We start from the raw sequence: 16,476 nt of genomic DNA on the forward strand, positions 1-16,476 counted from the left end.
GAGAAATTATGCTTTTTACTTTAGCCACATGTTTTTGTTGACATCGCAAACGTCGCAACACTTAAATGAGATTTTGATCAGCCAGGATTACCTTTTTGAGAAACTTTTGGAAGTGAATTTCTGAGTTTAAGTACTTCGTCTATCAACGCTGCAATTCAAATACCAAACTGTTATACCAAAAAAAAAATGATAGTGCCAGATGGGCCACTGTTCCAGCTTACTAAATCATGCACTTAATATGCTAACACTTGAGTACATTTAAATACTACATCAATGGTAAAATAATAATTGTCAACATGTGTGTACCAGTGTTGTAGGTCTCTAGACCGGTCTCGGTCTCGAGACCGGCCTCGAGACCACTTTTTGCTGGTCTCGGTCTCGGTCTCGGTCTCGGACTATCCGGTCTCGACTACAACACTGGTGTGTACCAGTAAATATTAATTTTCATGGTACAGAAATCATTTCATTGTGATGTTCGGAGGTTATCCACAGTAAAGACTAAATTCCATCAAGTCCATGCTACATGGACGTCACGATGAACAACATGGTTAAAATCGGGTACATTTAACCAGTATTGGGTAAAAGGACTACTTTTACCAACTGTTGCTGAAGAGGTGAACAACCCAACGGTTGGTTAAAACAAATTAACCAACGTTGGGCAAACGTTGGGCAAAATTGGACAGTTTTACACAACGTTGGCTACAATTTTAACCAACTTTTTTAACCAACAAAATTTTAACCAGCGTTTTGAGAGTGTATCAAGAAATGTACGAATATTATAATAATAACTTACGAATATACTAAATCGGCATAATTCTGGGTCATTCTGCGTAATTCTTGAGTTATTCGTATATTATTTTTGACAAAATCGCTACAATTTGGTTTTATTCTGCACTAAATCGCAATCAGTCGGCTTTTTTTTCGGTCTGATTCGGCTTCCAATTCGTACCTAAATCTTGATTATTTTTGTTTCATTCTTAAGTTATTCTTACAAACAGCGAATCGGGGCTAATTTCTCCCGGGATAGATCGGGGTATTCGTGGCAATAGTTCGGGTATGTGGAAAGCTAGCATGACTACAACTATCCGTACGCAGTGGGGCAGCACCGTGCGGATATGGGATTATTTGTGGAAGCTTTTTCGTTCGGTATTGTTGACAGAATTTGCATGAAGCTCTTTGAATATCAATGATGGATGACCTGAGGCTGCAATTCGAATAAACGGGGTATATGACGTTGAAACGAGGATGGCCTTCAATAGATTCTAAACACTCTGGCTGGCTGTGTATCTCGTCTGCATGTAGGTCAACTTTTAGTGAGAATACCATTGTACAATCAACAATATTATAGTTAGGGTATACAATTTATTTTTTATAAGCCTGTTTCACGTGCTCTGTGGTGAAGCTTAGAATTTAAGAATAACCAATGACGTGGCTAGGGGTCACTGTATCTTAGATATCTATAATTATGCGCCTGCGGATGTTGACTGTACTGAGCGTGACACCGAAGTTTTGCTGTTATTGGGTAACATAAAGGGTGAGTCACAATGATCTAGACCCAAATTAAAGAAAACTTTAAAAAATATGTAGCAATTATTCTCAGACAACACACAAAACCACACAGTGAGAGTTGATTTGACTTTTCTGGCATAGATTTTTTGAGCCGCTAATTTATTTCTCCTCGGTCAATGTTTAACTGTATTAAATGTCCGTAAATACGTTAACAAGCTATAACATACCAATAATTACCTATTTGCTAAAAGATATTTGCCTTAGAAACATTTTAAACAAGCTAAAAACGGGGCACGCTTGCCCCAAATACTTGCCATGCTTGGCATCACTGGGCCCGAAACCTTGGCACGCTTGCCAACCATTCACTAGCCCCACCAGAACAAGTGGATGCTAGCCAAAGTGTTTTGTCACATGACTTAAGTATTTGTCACGTGACTTTAGTATTTATATGCCTATATTACTCAAGAAGTTATTTGTAGTTAAAGCACACCGATTTGGTCCACCGTTCGTAGATACGGTTGGCATGCCCCATCAGTACAAATGGGTGCTTGGCGTACTTTTTTACAAAGATTAAACACAACTTGTTAAATGTTTAACGTCCAAATTCAAAGGTTTTACTTAAGAACTATTCACCCAACTTGTTTATTTAGTTTGAATTGAGGCACTGCCCGTCGCTCCCAGCCAACTTCGCCAAACGCGCAACGCGCGCCCCATGGGACGACAGGCAGTACCCTCACACCCTTACCCCGAAGAGTAGAACCCCAAAAGAGAAAGACTGAACGAAACAAATACTAGCGCCAGGGTAATACTGGAGTTGTGTATAACTATTACCAACTGAGGATAGAGTGCGAACTGCTACCATTTCTTTCTTTTTTTAAAGAGTTAATGTTGCAAACATCATTAATGCTGTAACCTCTTTAACCTCTGTAAAATCTTTGGCACTCTTCCTAAACCACACAAGCTGAAAATTAAACATGCATAATAATAATACACATTACAAAGTTAGGTATTATAATCATACGCATCAACTTGATCATTGGATAACGTTGTCAAAAGAGGTAAAACTAATTACAAATGTTGATTAAATACTTTTATATATTTCTCAAACCAATCCTGATCGATATAGATTCAATTGATACAAAGGGGAAATGTTAGTGGCTACCTTCTAAGCTGGCCTACAAAGTGGCAAAACCATTCGTGGACAAAAAGAGGACAAAATGTACTATTTTCCCGTGGGTAGATCTAATCTAAATCAGTAAGGGGAAATATCCCCAACATATCAACCTCCTATTGTGAGTATCACTAACGTGAACTAAACAAATTAGCTATTATTGCTCCTGAAAAAGGCGAAAAGCCAGTACGAAACCCATCCTGGTGGAAAAGATCGAAAAAATTCCCTTCCGGCCCCCAAATAGGCGACCAAGTTTTCTTTGTAGTTTTTGGAGCACAATTATCTGGAGGCATAAAGATTTTTTTTTTTTTTAATTTTTAATTGTTTATGTTATCTTCCAAAAGTACAATTATTACTTAAATCCCCTTCAAACAATGAACTTGTTGAAGTAGCCGTTATTAAATGTAAACAGTCAATGTATAGCTATTCATTTAAACTGTTACCTGAAGATGAGTATTCCGTGTTCAATGTAAAATAAAATACAGTACAAAATAGCCAGGACTATGTACAACCTACAACCCAATACAATGACATCAAAAGCATGAATGCAATTTAGAAAATTCCAAGTTGTAATTTACTTAGCAATATTCATTTCATGTCAAGAAATGTTTCTAACCAGCTTTATCTGTTCCTTGTTTTTGAAGCCCAATTTTTTTTTTTAAATCATAACCAGCAGGAGGCTTAAGTACGGTGCATCAACATTAACATGACAATGGGAAATATTATTACACTTACAGGTAGGCCTACATATGAATAGTACAATTGGGCTGCTAAAGATCTGGGTCAAGCACGTAAACGCGCAACGTGTGGTTAAATGTATGTGTCTACAGATCATATAACTTAGCGTACACTTTATGTTGTATTATCCTCCTCAATGCCATCATGCTTTTAATTAAATCGCGTCAACTTAATTGAAATGGATGTCCATAGAATTTAATAGGTCATGGTCAAAAAAGTGTGCCGCTTTTTCTGTTGACAGCTTTTTTCCTGTTGACAGTTATTTTCCTGATATTCGCCTTTAGGCAACAGTTTATAATCTGGACGCCAAACTGGCCAAATTGCTGGACGATCAGTACCAATCGAACTTGACAAGATGTCCAACCTTGGAAGACCTCTATGTTGCAAATCTGAAGAGCATTCGATGGTATGAGTCCCGGTCCCAAACCAATTTGTAGCGTGTGCTATCCCCTGGCATCCTGCAACAGAAAATACTCAAAGCAGCAGCTATCCTTTGCAAACATATCTATCTTTTAAATGTATTCATTTATTTTTTGTTTATGTGTTCGTTAGGTTGTTTGTTTGTTGGGATGTTGGGGTGTTTGTTTTATTTGTTTTGTCAGGGTGTTTGTTATCATTATCATCATTATTATTATATAATCTACAGCATCCCACAAATGGGCGACAGGTTCTTTTTTTTTTTAATTTATTTGGCAAGTCACATCTGGATTTTGGCAACATGCCATGTGGGGGTGACAAATTGGAGTCACCCTATTGTTAGAATGACCCTTAGGACAAGGAATGTTTGTGTTGCAAATTATCTAGCTCGAGAAAATCACCAAATTTCGTGAAGAAAAGATAAGAGGTAAACTTGGATTAGGTGATAGTTTAGGTTTGTGCACAAGTCTATGGTAAAGTCTCGCTGTTATAGCATTAGTAGAAATTATTACTATTTAATTATTAAAGTTTGTAGTATAGTATTTCATTATAATTTTAAATGTTAGTATAAATTCCTATGGCTTCACAAGTTGGCCCAGGTGAAAGAAAAGGATGTCAAGCTAAACAGGAGAGAAACTATACCTCGAATGAATAGGTCCCCCTTAATTGTGTGAAAATGAATCTAGCATTTTGCTGCAATCATACAAGGTTGGGTTAATTACACATTGTCAAGCGGAGCCTACTGCGTTTTTGGACTCTTTGGCCAGGTTCCTTGGGTTAACAATTAACATGCCTTTTCAAAATAGGTTAAGATAGTGCCCATCCAGTGATCTCAGATCTGCCAACCTGCTCCGAAAGCAGCTGCGCTGACAAACAGCGATCATGTCATGTTTGGCAAAAATCGCAAATTTATGTGGAAGTACTATCTTATCTTAGGAACTGTCAAGATTAATCATGCCAGTGGGGACACTGTCACTCCTCTTCTTCTTCTTCTTCTTTTTTTTTTAAATTTGCATTAAAGTGCTGTCTTTACATTTAATTGTGTAGGCCCTACCATTAATATCATCATGCACTGGCTAAAAACTGCTCAGGTTGCACCGCGGTGTTATTATAGGCCCCGGGCCCCTATTTATTGTATTAGGAACCAATGCCGAAAGATCGGCTCAAATTAGCTGCAGAACAATAACATTTGTCAGACTAGAAATGGTCTGAAAAATTAATTAATTGCCCAGGGCTGTTTTAGCTCTAGTATCTTATTGGATTTTTTTTTTTATATTTTTTTTATATTTGTGTGTTTGTTAGTTTATTTATTTATTATTCATTTACTTCTTATTATGTTTTACGGTTACATTTGCACTCTGGCCACGATTTGAGACAAATACAAAAGAAACAAATGAAATAACTGAATAGGCGCTAGAGTCTAGCCCCTGCTAATTCTTTCATGAGTTTTAGTCCTATATGTTAGGAAAACAAAACAAGCCCCACTGCATGCCTCAACATGTCGTAATATAGGGCCAACAAAGGCCTATTAATTATATTATTAAACATAAATGGCTGGCTGCAAAAACAAAACTATTGATAAAACTCAATAATTATTTTTTTTCAAATAAAATGAAGTAGGGACCAGGTATCTCCGTTGAGGGAAGTAATTGCAAAAGTGAATGAACAAGTCAACCGCACACTAAGAATAGCTCATGCTCATAGCTTCAGGAAACCTAGCCCGACTGCGTCTGGCCGTACAGTACTATCGCAAGCTCTGTAGTACGGCCAGACGCTGAATGCTTCCAAAAAGACTGAATTTTTTTGGCCGCTGATGTAGCGATTTTGCTACATCTTTTGATCGAGATTATCTTTTCATCCAGGACAAAAATTTCCACAGTTGAGGTTCTTAGTCGTAGAGCAACTCATACATTTTCGAAAAAACGTTCTTTGGTCTCAATATTTTCATCCATCTGGCCAAAAGACGACTTTCAGTCATCATCTTCCACAAGCGTGCGGCGGGGCCGTACGTACACATGTACATGTGCGGCGGACGTACGTGTGCATGCACGTACTGGGCTGTTGTCTACAAGTAATGTACTTAATTCATGACCTCGTGTTTGTATGGCCAGCCGCGCTGAGTGTCCGACAAACGTCATAAACTATGATGCATATTCATTATCTTGCCCAAGCGCGCTCGCATAATGCATACATTACAGCGCGGCCGCCATTTTGAAATCGCATTGGGGATCGCATGGGGGACGATATTTGTGGAATCTGATGACTGAAATTCGTCTTGTGGCCAGATGGATGAAAATATTGAAACCAAAGGACGTTTTTTCGAAAAGGTATGAGTTGCTCTACGACTACGAACCTTAACTTTGGAAATTTGTGTCCTGGATGAAAAGATAATCGCGATCGAAAGATGTAGCAAAATCGCTACATCGGCGGCCAAAAAAATTCAGTCTCTGTGGAAGCATCGGGCGTCTGGCCGTACTACAGAGCTTGCGATAGTACTGTACGGCCAGACGCAGTCGGGCTAGCCGACACGTTGCCGCGGTCAAGCATGCCGAGAACACCAGCCACCAGCACCGGGGCGGATTGAAAGCTGGGCGGGGATGCGCCGCCCGGACTCGGCTGGAACGCACCGTCATGACCGTTGATTTAGCACCTGGACTTCGGTGTCCGTAAACTTATGACGGGCCATGATTCAAGTAGGACAACACAAGCTTCAATCATGGACGGCTGACATAATCCAGTGGTGATTCAGCATTCCAAAAAGTACGAGTAGGCCTAGGCCTATAACGCTGAGAATTCATGTTCTGGAAACCTTGGACGGCTGTGACAAATCGTATGAAATGTCGACAAGCGAGCGGATCGCTTGTGCTGACGTTCTGACGAGGCATCTTGTAAAAGCTGTATGGTCGTACTCGTAGGATATACGTAAATGCCGTCTCCAAAACCCCAAAAGATCACTGAAGTCAGCTGCATAACATTTGCAAATCATAAGTTCACTAACCGAAGTTCAAATGTGAACGAAAAATCCATGGAATGTAAGCGAACAAACGCTTATTCCAGGAGAAATTTATTTTTGTTGTTGCGGTCTCAAAAAGCTACGCCGAACTGGCCTTTCATCCACGGCGTGCACGTAGTGCGTCTGTGCGCGCGCGTGGACATATCACATGTATCAATATTTATATCTCCCTTGGAAGTTACATCAACTTCTGCGTATGAACAGCACTTTTGGCTTAATGCCAGCAATGGATGGCCAGCTGCAATTTGGGCAATCAATATGTTTACTAATTCCATACCATAGCAACCATCCGCTGATTAACAGAGAGTTTGAAACTCAGCCAGCCGTGTGTTCGTGGAGAATAATGTATTTTATCTTTCAGTGATAAAATGAATTATCAAAACAAGTGCAAACGACATATGTTATAGTCTCGTATTTTTGACATATTTGGGGAAAGTTTCATGTCCACTTTTGTACCATTTTGAAGAAAAGCGCTATAGCACAGAACACGCGCTAAAAAAAACACTCTGACCACTGCATGGTTCAACAAATGTATTGAATTCGCGTACTGATGTGACTGCATTTCAAACAATGAATTATTTAAACTGATAATATCAGTTAAAAATTAATTAAACTGATTACAGGTCCAAACAAAGCACAAAGAATTGTTTTAAGTGATGTCGTCCACCGTCCATGCATTAAACCTCAGGCGCATTTTTGTTCGGGCTGCAGACGCGGATCCAGGGGGTGAGGAGTCGACCCCCCTGCTCTGACACACACAAAATATGACAATTATATATAGTAATAATTATTACGTATAATTATTGCCGCTTGTCCGAAACAATAGAACACAGAGGCGTAGCCAGTGTGGGGTAAGGTCTGTTCGTCATTTTAACCCAAAAAGTCGGTTAGACACATATTGCCTAATAAAACTGGATAAAACCCTTCTGATATTGGTTATCATAACCAATTTGTTTCTAGAGTGTGATGACATACTCATGACGTCAGGGTAGTTTGCACACCTTGGGATTAGAGTTGATGTTCGTTCCATCCAAGTGACAAAATTGGACCATGAAACCGTTACAAAAAAAAGGCGTGGAGATCTATTGTCATGAAAACAAGTATAGAAAGAAATTAGATTCTAACCATTTTAAGACGGTGATCATCCAATTAAATTTAACGTTGTTGCCAAAAAGTGTACCCAGGCGCACGTTACAGACAAAAAATCCAAAAAACCTTAAATGTTTTCTCTGTTTTCCGCACTAGTAGCCACTAAGCTATAAAATTTCAACAGGTTAGTTGTTATGCACTCAACATAAGCTTTCAGCGGGGAATCTTTCCTTTCAACAAGAGAAAAAGTAAAAAAAAAAAAAGAGTTTACCTATTGTGGCGTTTTCCTTTGTTCTGTTTCATTTAGGTGTCGTTCGACTGTTGCGTCTTTTTCACAAGTACAATATAAGTCAGGTGTAGTTGTAGTGCCTCGTTCAACAATGCAGACCACGTGGTGGAGATCTCATCAAGAATGGCGCATTGTCTTTCTGATCATTCTGGCAAACGGTGCATTCTGCTACGGTAAGTTCAGGCATGGAAATGTTCTACACTTTCAAAAAAGCATTTCTTTATGAGCGTGGGCTAGTATTGTCGGTTGGCTTAAGGCGATCGCGACCGCACACTATACGATTCGAATAAGATCCTGTACTGCGATTCAAATCAGCAGACGGGGCGTTGTCGGATCGTAGTCGGTCCATGGTAGTGTAGTTTTTTTAAGGCACCTGTTCATAAAGCAGGGCACTTGTTAAAAAAGGGTACCTGTAAAAATATTGGGGTGGGGTAAAAAGCTGATGTAAACAGGAAATTTGAATGGAAAAGGGAGTCATCCGTTCTGTACCATCACTGAATTGTTGCCGGTCCAGTGCAATATCGCACACCCTCACATCCGTCACAGGGCAGCATCCGGCAAGCTCCAGTCTAGGATGGCGACCAAGACACTCTCCATCTCCCAGGACCATCCTCCCAGACAGCGGCTACCATCTCGTAAATCCATTTGGACTAACTCTGGAACAACTTATGATAGCCACCAACTTTTGGGAAGAGGAATGAGACAGGAGCAGCCCCAAGAACAATTAAGGAACGGATCACCGACCATCGGCCTACTGTTCGACTCCTTGGTATGGACCTCCCACACAACTCCCACGCAAGTTTAACCGTTTTCACTCCGGCGCTAGACTCTGCAGGTATACCTTCCATAGGTGGAACAGCAGTGTGTCCCCTCTCTGTACTTGCGGAGCAGCTGAGGAAACGATATGACGGAGATGTTCAGGATAAGTGCCTTTCTCAGCTGTTCCAAGGCAGCCTCTCAGCACTTCACGTTGCAGACCACCGGGCTGTGACGAGTCTTGCGAGGTAATCATTGGCGAATAATATTCGGCGCAACAGCATTCAAGGAGAAAGACCAGTATTTAACTGAGTGAGTTTAAAGCTTATCAACAAAGAAGTTTGGCAACTCTGCGTGAAGAAAGTCGGAGGAAACGTCGAAGTGTGCAGCGTTTAGGCCCCATCCTAAACTTGAATAACTGTGAAAAGGCAAATACATTCCTCTAAGAGATCCGTTGTACGCTTGCTGTGTCGCTTGTATGTATAAAAAGAAAGAATAAGTCATCCCGTCCTAAGTCAACTTAAAGGCTATTTAATGAACTTGTGATGCACTGTCTTGTGATCTATTGGTACCTTGAGTACAACACTGTATTCATACGTAGCAATCTGATCTTATAATGTCCACCTTCTGTGCGTACTTGAGCGATTCGTTTAAATCTGAAAAGTGCAAATTTTGTTAAAACAGGTGAATGCGGACCACAAAACATCTCCGTCTACGAAGATCCCATCACCCTCAAGTCACCGCACTACCCAGACCCGTACCCCAACAACCTCAACTGCATCTGGCGCATCAAAGGCGAATTGATGAAACCGGTGACCATGCGGATCCAGGATTTCGACATGGAGGAAGGCTACGATTACTTGGAGGTCGTTTTTCCTGGGGAGGAAGAGAAGCATATAGAGCTTACGGGGGAGGATGTTTCAAGGCGGACGGTGACCTGGGATGGTGAGGCCGGAGTTCTCATGTTGGAAATGAAGACCGATCGAGACACCACAAAGCGAGGGTTCTCCATGCTGATAAGTCATTATCAGAACTATACTGGAGACGAGGCTGATTTGGAGGGTAAGTACTAATTCATCATCGAATGTTTTGTACCAAGTATCCAAGCCATTCTCAGTGTACAGTCGTGTTTGAAAGATTTTGAGTGAAAACCTACTTTGTCTCTGACTTATGTACCTTAGTTTCCATTTGCCCATAAAAAATTAAATTAATACAAGTAAAAACAAATCAAGGTAGTGAGCAATATTACTCTTAAATGGCACCAATTGCATGCAATAATTGACATAAATATCCCCATGTTTTTTTCATTTGACGATACTGCTCATTAAGTGTTTTATATTTAGTGTAATTACTGCGTTTGTTTCCAGCATTGTGTGAAACTGATGAGTTCCATTGCGGCAAAGGTTTCTGCATCACCAATTCGTCCCGCTGCAATGGTTACCCTGATTGCAAAAATTATGAAGATGAACTTAATTGTGGTAAGTCTGTCGTCCAAAGTTGCCCTTCCTTTTTCATACCTATGTCTGGTTAAAACCACGGATTCCCCCAAAGAGCCCATAAAACAACCCAAACTGCGTCGCCCTCCTCGCGCATCGCTTGAATCTGTTACGAGGTAACCCGGCACATTTTGTGTGCAAATGTACCAAATATTGATGCGAAAAGTGGCTATTATTTCCCCAAGGAATAGAAGGGGAAAGCTACCCATTGCTGTAGGTACCGCTCACAATCTCTAATCACATTCAATAGTCGGAACGTGTTCGACGTTCAAAGTCATCTTTCAGAAACTAGAAGTACCAAGACGTGCAGGGTGAAGTTCTGAAGGGCGCTATTTATTGAAAAATGAGAATCGGAGCACCGGCAGCTTAAAATCGCTATGCCGAACGATCGCCATTACGAACAATTTCTGTGGGTCCTGCGATGTTCGTTATAGCAGCATTCCACTGTAGTCATAAACAAAGTGTGGCATCATCAGAGGGCTTACGTCTCATTTGGTTATTTGGTGGCAATGTGGGCGGGCCATTTCAGGTAAGACTGTCCGTATAAATTCGAACAAGCACAGTTCCCATTTCTTTTTCATCTTCTGTACTCTCCGGGTACCGGTATACGGCCCAGGTGCGCGCACACGCACGGTGTTGTAAGCCAGCTACCCGGTCGCCGTGGGTTGTTCCAATTGGTACTTGTTCTGATTTTGCCATCCACTGCTCTTTTGTTTATCCTCCACAGCATGCGGAGAAAGCGACATCACTCTCAACAACTCAACAACACTGACTTCAGTGTCTTATCCAAACAACCACCCCCACAATGCACTGTGCATTTGGTTCATCACAGGTGATGTAGGTTCTTCGATAGCCTTCCGGTTCTCCGTGTTTGATACGGAGAAAGACAGTGACAAGGTAACCATCGGCAACGGCCACGCACCCTCCGATGATGACTCCATCATTGGTCATTTTAGTGGTTCCCTGACGAGTCTAGTCGTTTTTTCCAATGACCACACAGCGTGGATGAAGTTTATGAGACATTCTTCAGGAACCAGGATCGGATTTAATTTAACAATCGCACAAGAAAGATCTGAAGGTGAGCAGCAACTTGAAAAGATAATGTTATGTCTCCTGAAGTTGTTGTGCAGCTGATTTTATGGAACATTGCATAACTTATGTCATTCGATAGATTTACGCAACAGATTTTGAAAATTGTAATGATGTCGAGTCAACATTTTAATTATTTCAAACATCTTGGACACGGATGATCACTGCTTTTAAGATAGGGGTCGTGAAACAGTTGTTCAATCACCCTTTCTTGCCATTTAAAAAAAGTGTGTCTCATTATCTTCAGAAGCAGTCAGCAACACTCGAAAGTCAAAACCATAGTTTCTGTTATAAGTGCAGACTTATGCAAGTAAAAGTGTTTGCAAAATGTGAGGTCAATGTAATGCAAAATGTGTTGCTGCAATTGTGTAAAGTTTGGAGATTTGTTTTGCTCTTTGCTGCAGTTTCTTGCGGAGCAAATGAATTTGCATGCAAGGATACATCCGCTGGCTTGACATGTTTGACACGTGACGACACATGTGGTGGTGATGGTGATGACTTTGCACTGCTGTGCCCAGATGGATCAGATGAATCATATTGCCGTAAGCATAATTCGGATTCGGTAATAAGTTTCCAAATTACTTAAATCTGTTAAATTTGTTAAATTTAAAGGCATATGGGATCATTTCAATTTATCAAAAAAGTAGTCAACCGAAATATTGTTAAGAAACTTGTACTTGGAAAAAAATTGTAGTGGCACTGAACACTGGTACTGCACCCTATGATACCCCGTCTGTCTTGCTGTCATTTAAAGGAAAACAGCAGATGTCGGTGATTGCCAATGATACAGTCAGTTGAATTATCATTGGAAATATTTTTAAAAAGTAGTTTCCGAGATCAAAAGGTAATGCTCATGGTTTGTCACTGTTTTCTCAAAAAGTAATATCATCTGAGCAAAAACTATACTGGTTGGGGTGGGTTTTGAGAAGTGTTCATTGGAAATGAACAAAATGCATCAAAAAAGGAAGTTGACGTACGTGCCTTTAAGAGGTCAGTGGTGCGTCTGCTGAGTTGCTTGTATGTACAAACATGCAGAAAGAATCAATCTTCCAGTCCCAAGTCAAACACTATCCTCTGTAAATACTTGTGAATTGACGTGATGTGTATGCTTGCAAACAAACTTGTGATATCCATACTACTGTTGCAATCTGCTTTAAAATGTCCACCTCCTGTGCGTAACTGAGCAATTATTTAGGTCTCAAAAGCACAATTTTCTGAAAAGCAGGTGAATGCGGACCACAAAACATCTCCATCTACGAAGATCCCATCACCCTCAAGTCACCGCTCTACCCCAAACCGTACCCCAACGATATGAACTGCATCTGGCTCATCAAAGGCGAATTGATGAAACCGGTGACCATGCGAATCCAGGATTTCGAAATGGAGGAAGACAACGATCGCTTGGAGGTCAATTTTTATTGGGAGGGAGAGAAGCAGCCTAGAGAGCTCTTTCGTCTTACAGGGGAGGATATTTCGAGGCGGACGGTGACCTGGGATGGTGAGGACGGAGTTCTCAGGATGGAAATGAAGACCGATTTTTCCAGAAGACATCGTGGGTTCTCCATGCTGATAAGTCATTATCAGAATTATACTGGAGACGAGGGTGATTTGGAGGGTGAGTAATAAATCATCATCATTTTTAGTGTACAGTCCTGTAAGAATTTCCATTTAGTTGAAGATTTTGAAAAAAGAAACCTTCTTTGTCTCTGACTTATCTACCATTTGGTGCAATATTCATAATTATTAAAGTTATAAAAAGGTATATTAAGAAATTCAAAGTAGTCAAAAATGGAAAATGGAAAATTATCAATTTTTTATGATGTTTATTTTGAACTAAATGTAGCCCCTTTAAAGTCAGACTGATAATTTATCATTTCAAAAGTGGAAAATGAAAAAAAGAAAAGGTTTCATCAATTTTCATTTCATTTCATTTATTCCATTTTCATTTGTATTTTCATTTTTCATTTTTCATTTTTCATTTTTCATTTTTCATTTTTCATTTTTCATTTTTCATTTTTCATTTTTCATTTTTCATTTTTCATTGTTCATTGTTCATTGTTCATTGTTCATTTTTCATTTTTCATTTTTCATTTTTCATTTTTCATTTTTCATTTTTCATTTTTCATTTTTCATTTTTCATTTTTCATTTTTCATTTTGCATTTTGCATTTTGCATTTTGCATTTTGCATTTTTCATTTTGCATTTTGCATTTTGCATTTTGCATTTTGCATTTTGCATTTTGCATTTTGCATTTTGCATTTTGCATTTTTCATTTTTCATTTTTCATTTTTCATTTTTCATTTTTCATTTTTCATTTTTCATTTTTCATTTTTCATTTTTCATTTTTCATTTTTCATTTCAACATTTCTTTTATTGGTGTTATTACTGTTTATGTATTTATTTTTATTCAGCATTGTGTAAAACTGATGAGTTCCATTGTGGCAACGGTTTCTGTATCACCAATTCCTCCCGCTGCAATGGTTACCCAGATTGCACAAATAACCAAGATGAACTTAACTGTGGTAAGTCTGTCATTCAAAATATCTTTAATATTTTTTATTTATTTCTGGTACAACCAAGGATTCCTCAAAAGGGCCCATGGCACTGTAGCTCGCAAGCCTCCCAATTAGATGTTTATTCCTCATAACAAACACATTCTAATTTTTATCCTGGACCATCCCACACTCGTCCTGTCCTGGCTCTGAGTGGTTCATTCACATCAGAGTTCCCGGCTCCTTCTTGGGTCCCTCTACAATATGAGGGTGACTCCTCTCCTGAGAAGAAGAAATGCAAGATGACGGATAAAGACACTATGATAGCCCTGTCAGTCAAATATTGTGGTTGAGACAAGGCCTTACTTAAGGCAGTTTAGAATTTGTCTGAAACCCTGTCTACCGCGGCTGACCCAGGCTTGCCTCCCTCTCAGCCTCCCCGAACCCTTGCATACCCCGCACTGTTTCCTACCCAATGGACTCCCCAAACATTTCCCCAGTGTTTGCTCCTAGTTCTCTTGGTGCTCTTCTTTGGACTTGAAGGCTGAGCCTCCAGCCCATCAGGAGCTAGATGTCTCCTCTTTTCCATCTCCTCATGAGGCTGAACTAATGGATGCGGCCATACCGGCCTCCTTGGCCGTGCTTTATCGCCTTGTGGCTCACGTATTGGGGTTTTCTGATCCCATGAACCCCGGACCAACTACACAGCCAAGACTGTTCAAATGACTAACAACTTCTGAATAATATAGTCGCCTCCGATATTCCCCTCCCGTGATTCCCAAACTGCGTCGCCCTCCTCGTCGCTAGAGTCAGTACTCCTTCCTGATCGACAAAATGCAAGAGTTTTACTCCTGCTGTCTGATAACTGGTTCTGGGTTGTCACAAAAATCCCCCACCCCCTCATTCCAGCCAACATGCAGGGCTCCACCCTTCCCTTTCTGGCCGACTCACTTGGACACTTTTCAGCGAATTTCAGTTGGTCTATCCGAAGCAAGGTTCTGGGGCCCCGAAAGACGAGCCCCAGCTACCTCTACTGGCTCTCGCTTTTGAGTCTCCAAGCCGCCCCATCGTCCTTCGCCACAACCATCAAGCCTTTTGTTTTTGCTCAATCGCTCCATGCCATACAAACCCTCAGGCCACCACTCATCCTTTAGCCTCTTCTGCTGCTTACGACTGCAGTCCGGCTGGTGGAAGTGACTATGCCCACAGACAACAGGCACCCACCACTGGACAGGTGGGAGCTCCTTTAGCCCATTTCGCCAGATCCTTTTACCAAATGACTTCCGCCCTTTGGATACTCACCACCGTCTCACTCGGCTGCTGCTTCGAGTTCAATAGTGTCCCGACACAAAGGCCCACTGGACTGGACCACCTTGCAATTACGCCAAGCAGTCAAAGAAGAAATACCAGCGATGTTTACAAAGAACGTTTTACAATTCTTACCACTCCGAGAAGAACCCTCTTCAAGGCCCTTCACCGCTTTAAAAGCATATGGTGCAGGGTCAATCTGTTCTTATCTGCTGCGACAAATCTTGACTGTGGTGTCCTACATTAACCAGCAGAGAAGGGACTCGCTATATTTGTTAAATTAATACAAAATCATGTTTCGTAATCAAAAGGTTGTGCACGGTTTGTCACTGCAGTTGAAGGGCTGCATTTGGAATTTGAATCATTCGCCTGGCTATCAGTCATCATGGCAAGACATCAATTGAATGCTCAAGGGAAAATTATTCCAATCCCAAACCACATCAACTTTTTTTCTCAACATGTAGAATTGTATACAGCTACATCACACAGCTCTGAAACTGATTATGGCATGGAACTTGGTCACAGTGTCAAACAAATGTTGTTATTCTCTAATTCGCCCCTCAATCGCGAATAAATTATTTTCAATGCCGCCTACCCTCGTATTTTCCCACCCTGTATTACCCAACCTGCAAGAAAATAGGTTAACAACAACAAATAATGTAATCCATTTGGGAAACATCGAACTTCGATGGCAAGCATTGCGCGGACACGGCTCAGGATGCGTCGCTATCTTAGAGACAGTTTAAGCTGTGTTGAGACAGAAGTATCCGAACTCAAGGTCTTGAGTTTCCGTCTCTGTGCTTGTAGGATGAAAGTTGACTGCCAAGATAGGAAATCGTCTGCTAACGGCATTCTACTTCTACTGTATCTGTCAATATAATGAAGCTGGATAACAAGTGGCTGGATTAGAGGCAATCAATTGCGATATCAGTCATTAACACATTTTCATGAACATTTGACGTCCGTACTGCTTGCTGGTGAATTCGGTCAGTGACTTAAACACGCCTGTTCAACCACACCTTAATGTCACACTCTGCTGATTCCATTCAAATGTAAATTCTCGCTTTGGCTAACCCAATGAAAATATATTTGTGCTCAATTGAGGATTG

At 40.6% G+C, this 16,476-nt stretch overlaps 1 protein-coding gene across 1 annotated transcript in view; it reads left to right on the forward strand.

Moving 5' to 3' along the window:
* The window catches only part of LOC119724134 (CUB and sushi domain-containing protein 2-like), a 51,996-nt gene that overhangs the window by 1,142 nt on the left and 34,378 nt on the right, over window positions 1-16,476 (forward strand). The window contains exons 2-8 of the mRNA XM_038195054.1: window positions 8,245-8,399; window positions 9,667-10,044; window positions 10,350-10,460; window positions 11,206-11,556; window positions 11,972-12,109; window positions 12,793-13,182; window positions 13,979-14,089. Coding sequence (XP_038050982.1) covers window positions 8,245-8,399; window positions 9,667-10,044; window positions 10,350-10,460; window positions 11,206-11,556; window positions 11,972-12,109; window positions 12,793-13,182; window positions 13,979-14,089 — 1,634 coding nt within the window. The remainder of the gene's footprint in view (window positions 1-8,244; window positions 8,400-9,666; window positions 10,045-10,349; window positions 10,461-11,205; window positions 11,557-11,971; window positions 12,110-12,792; window positions 13,183-13,978; window positions 14,090-16,476) is intronic.

Source organism: Patiria miniata, unplaced genomic scaffold, assembly GCF_015706575.1.
Source record: "Patiria miniata isolate m_02_andy unplaced genomic scaffold, ASM1570657v1 HiC_scaffold_18, whole genome shotgun sequence".
Taxonomy (NCBI): domain Eukaryota; kingdom Metazoa; phylum Echinodermata; class Asteroidea; order Valvatida; family Asterinidae; genus Patiria; species Patiria miniata.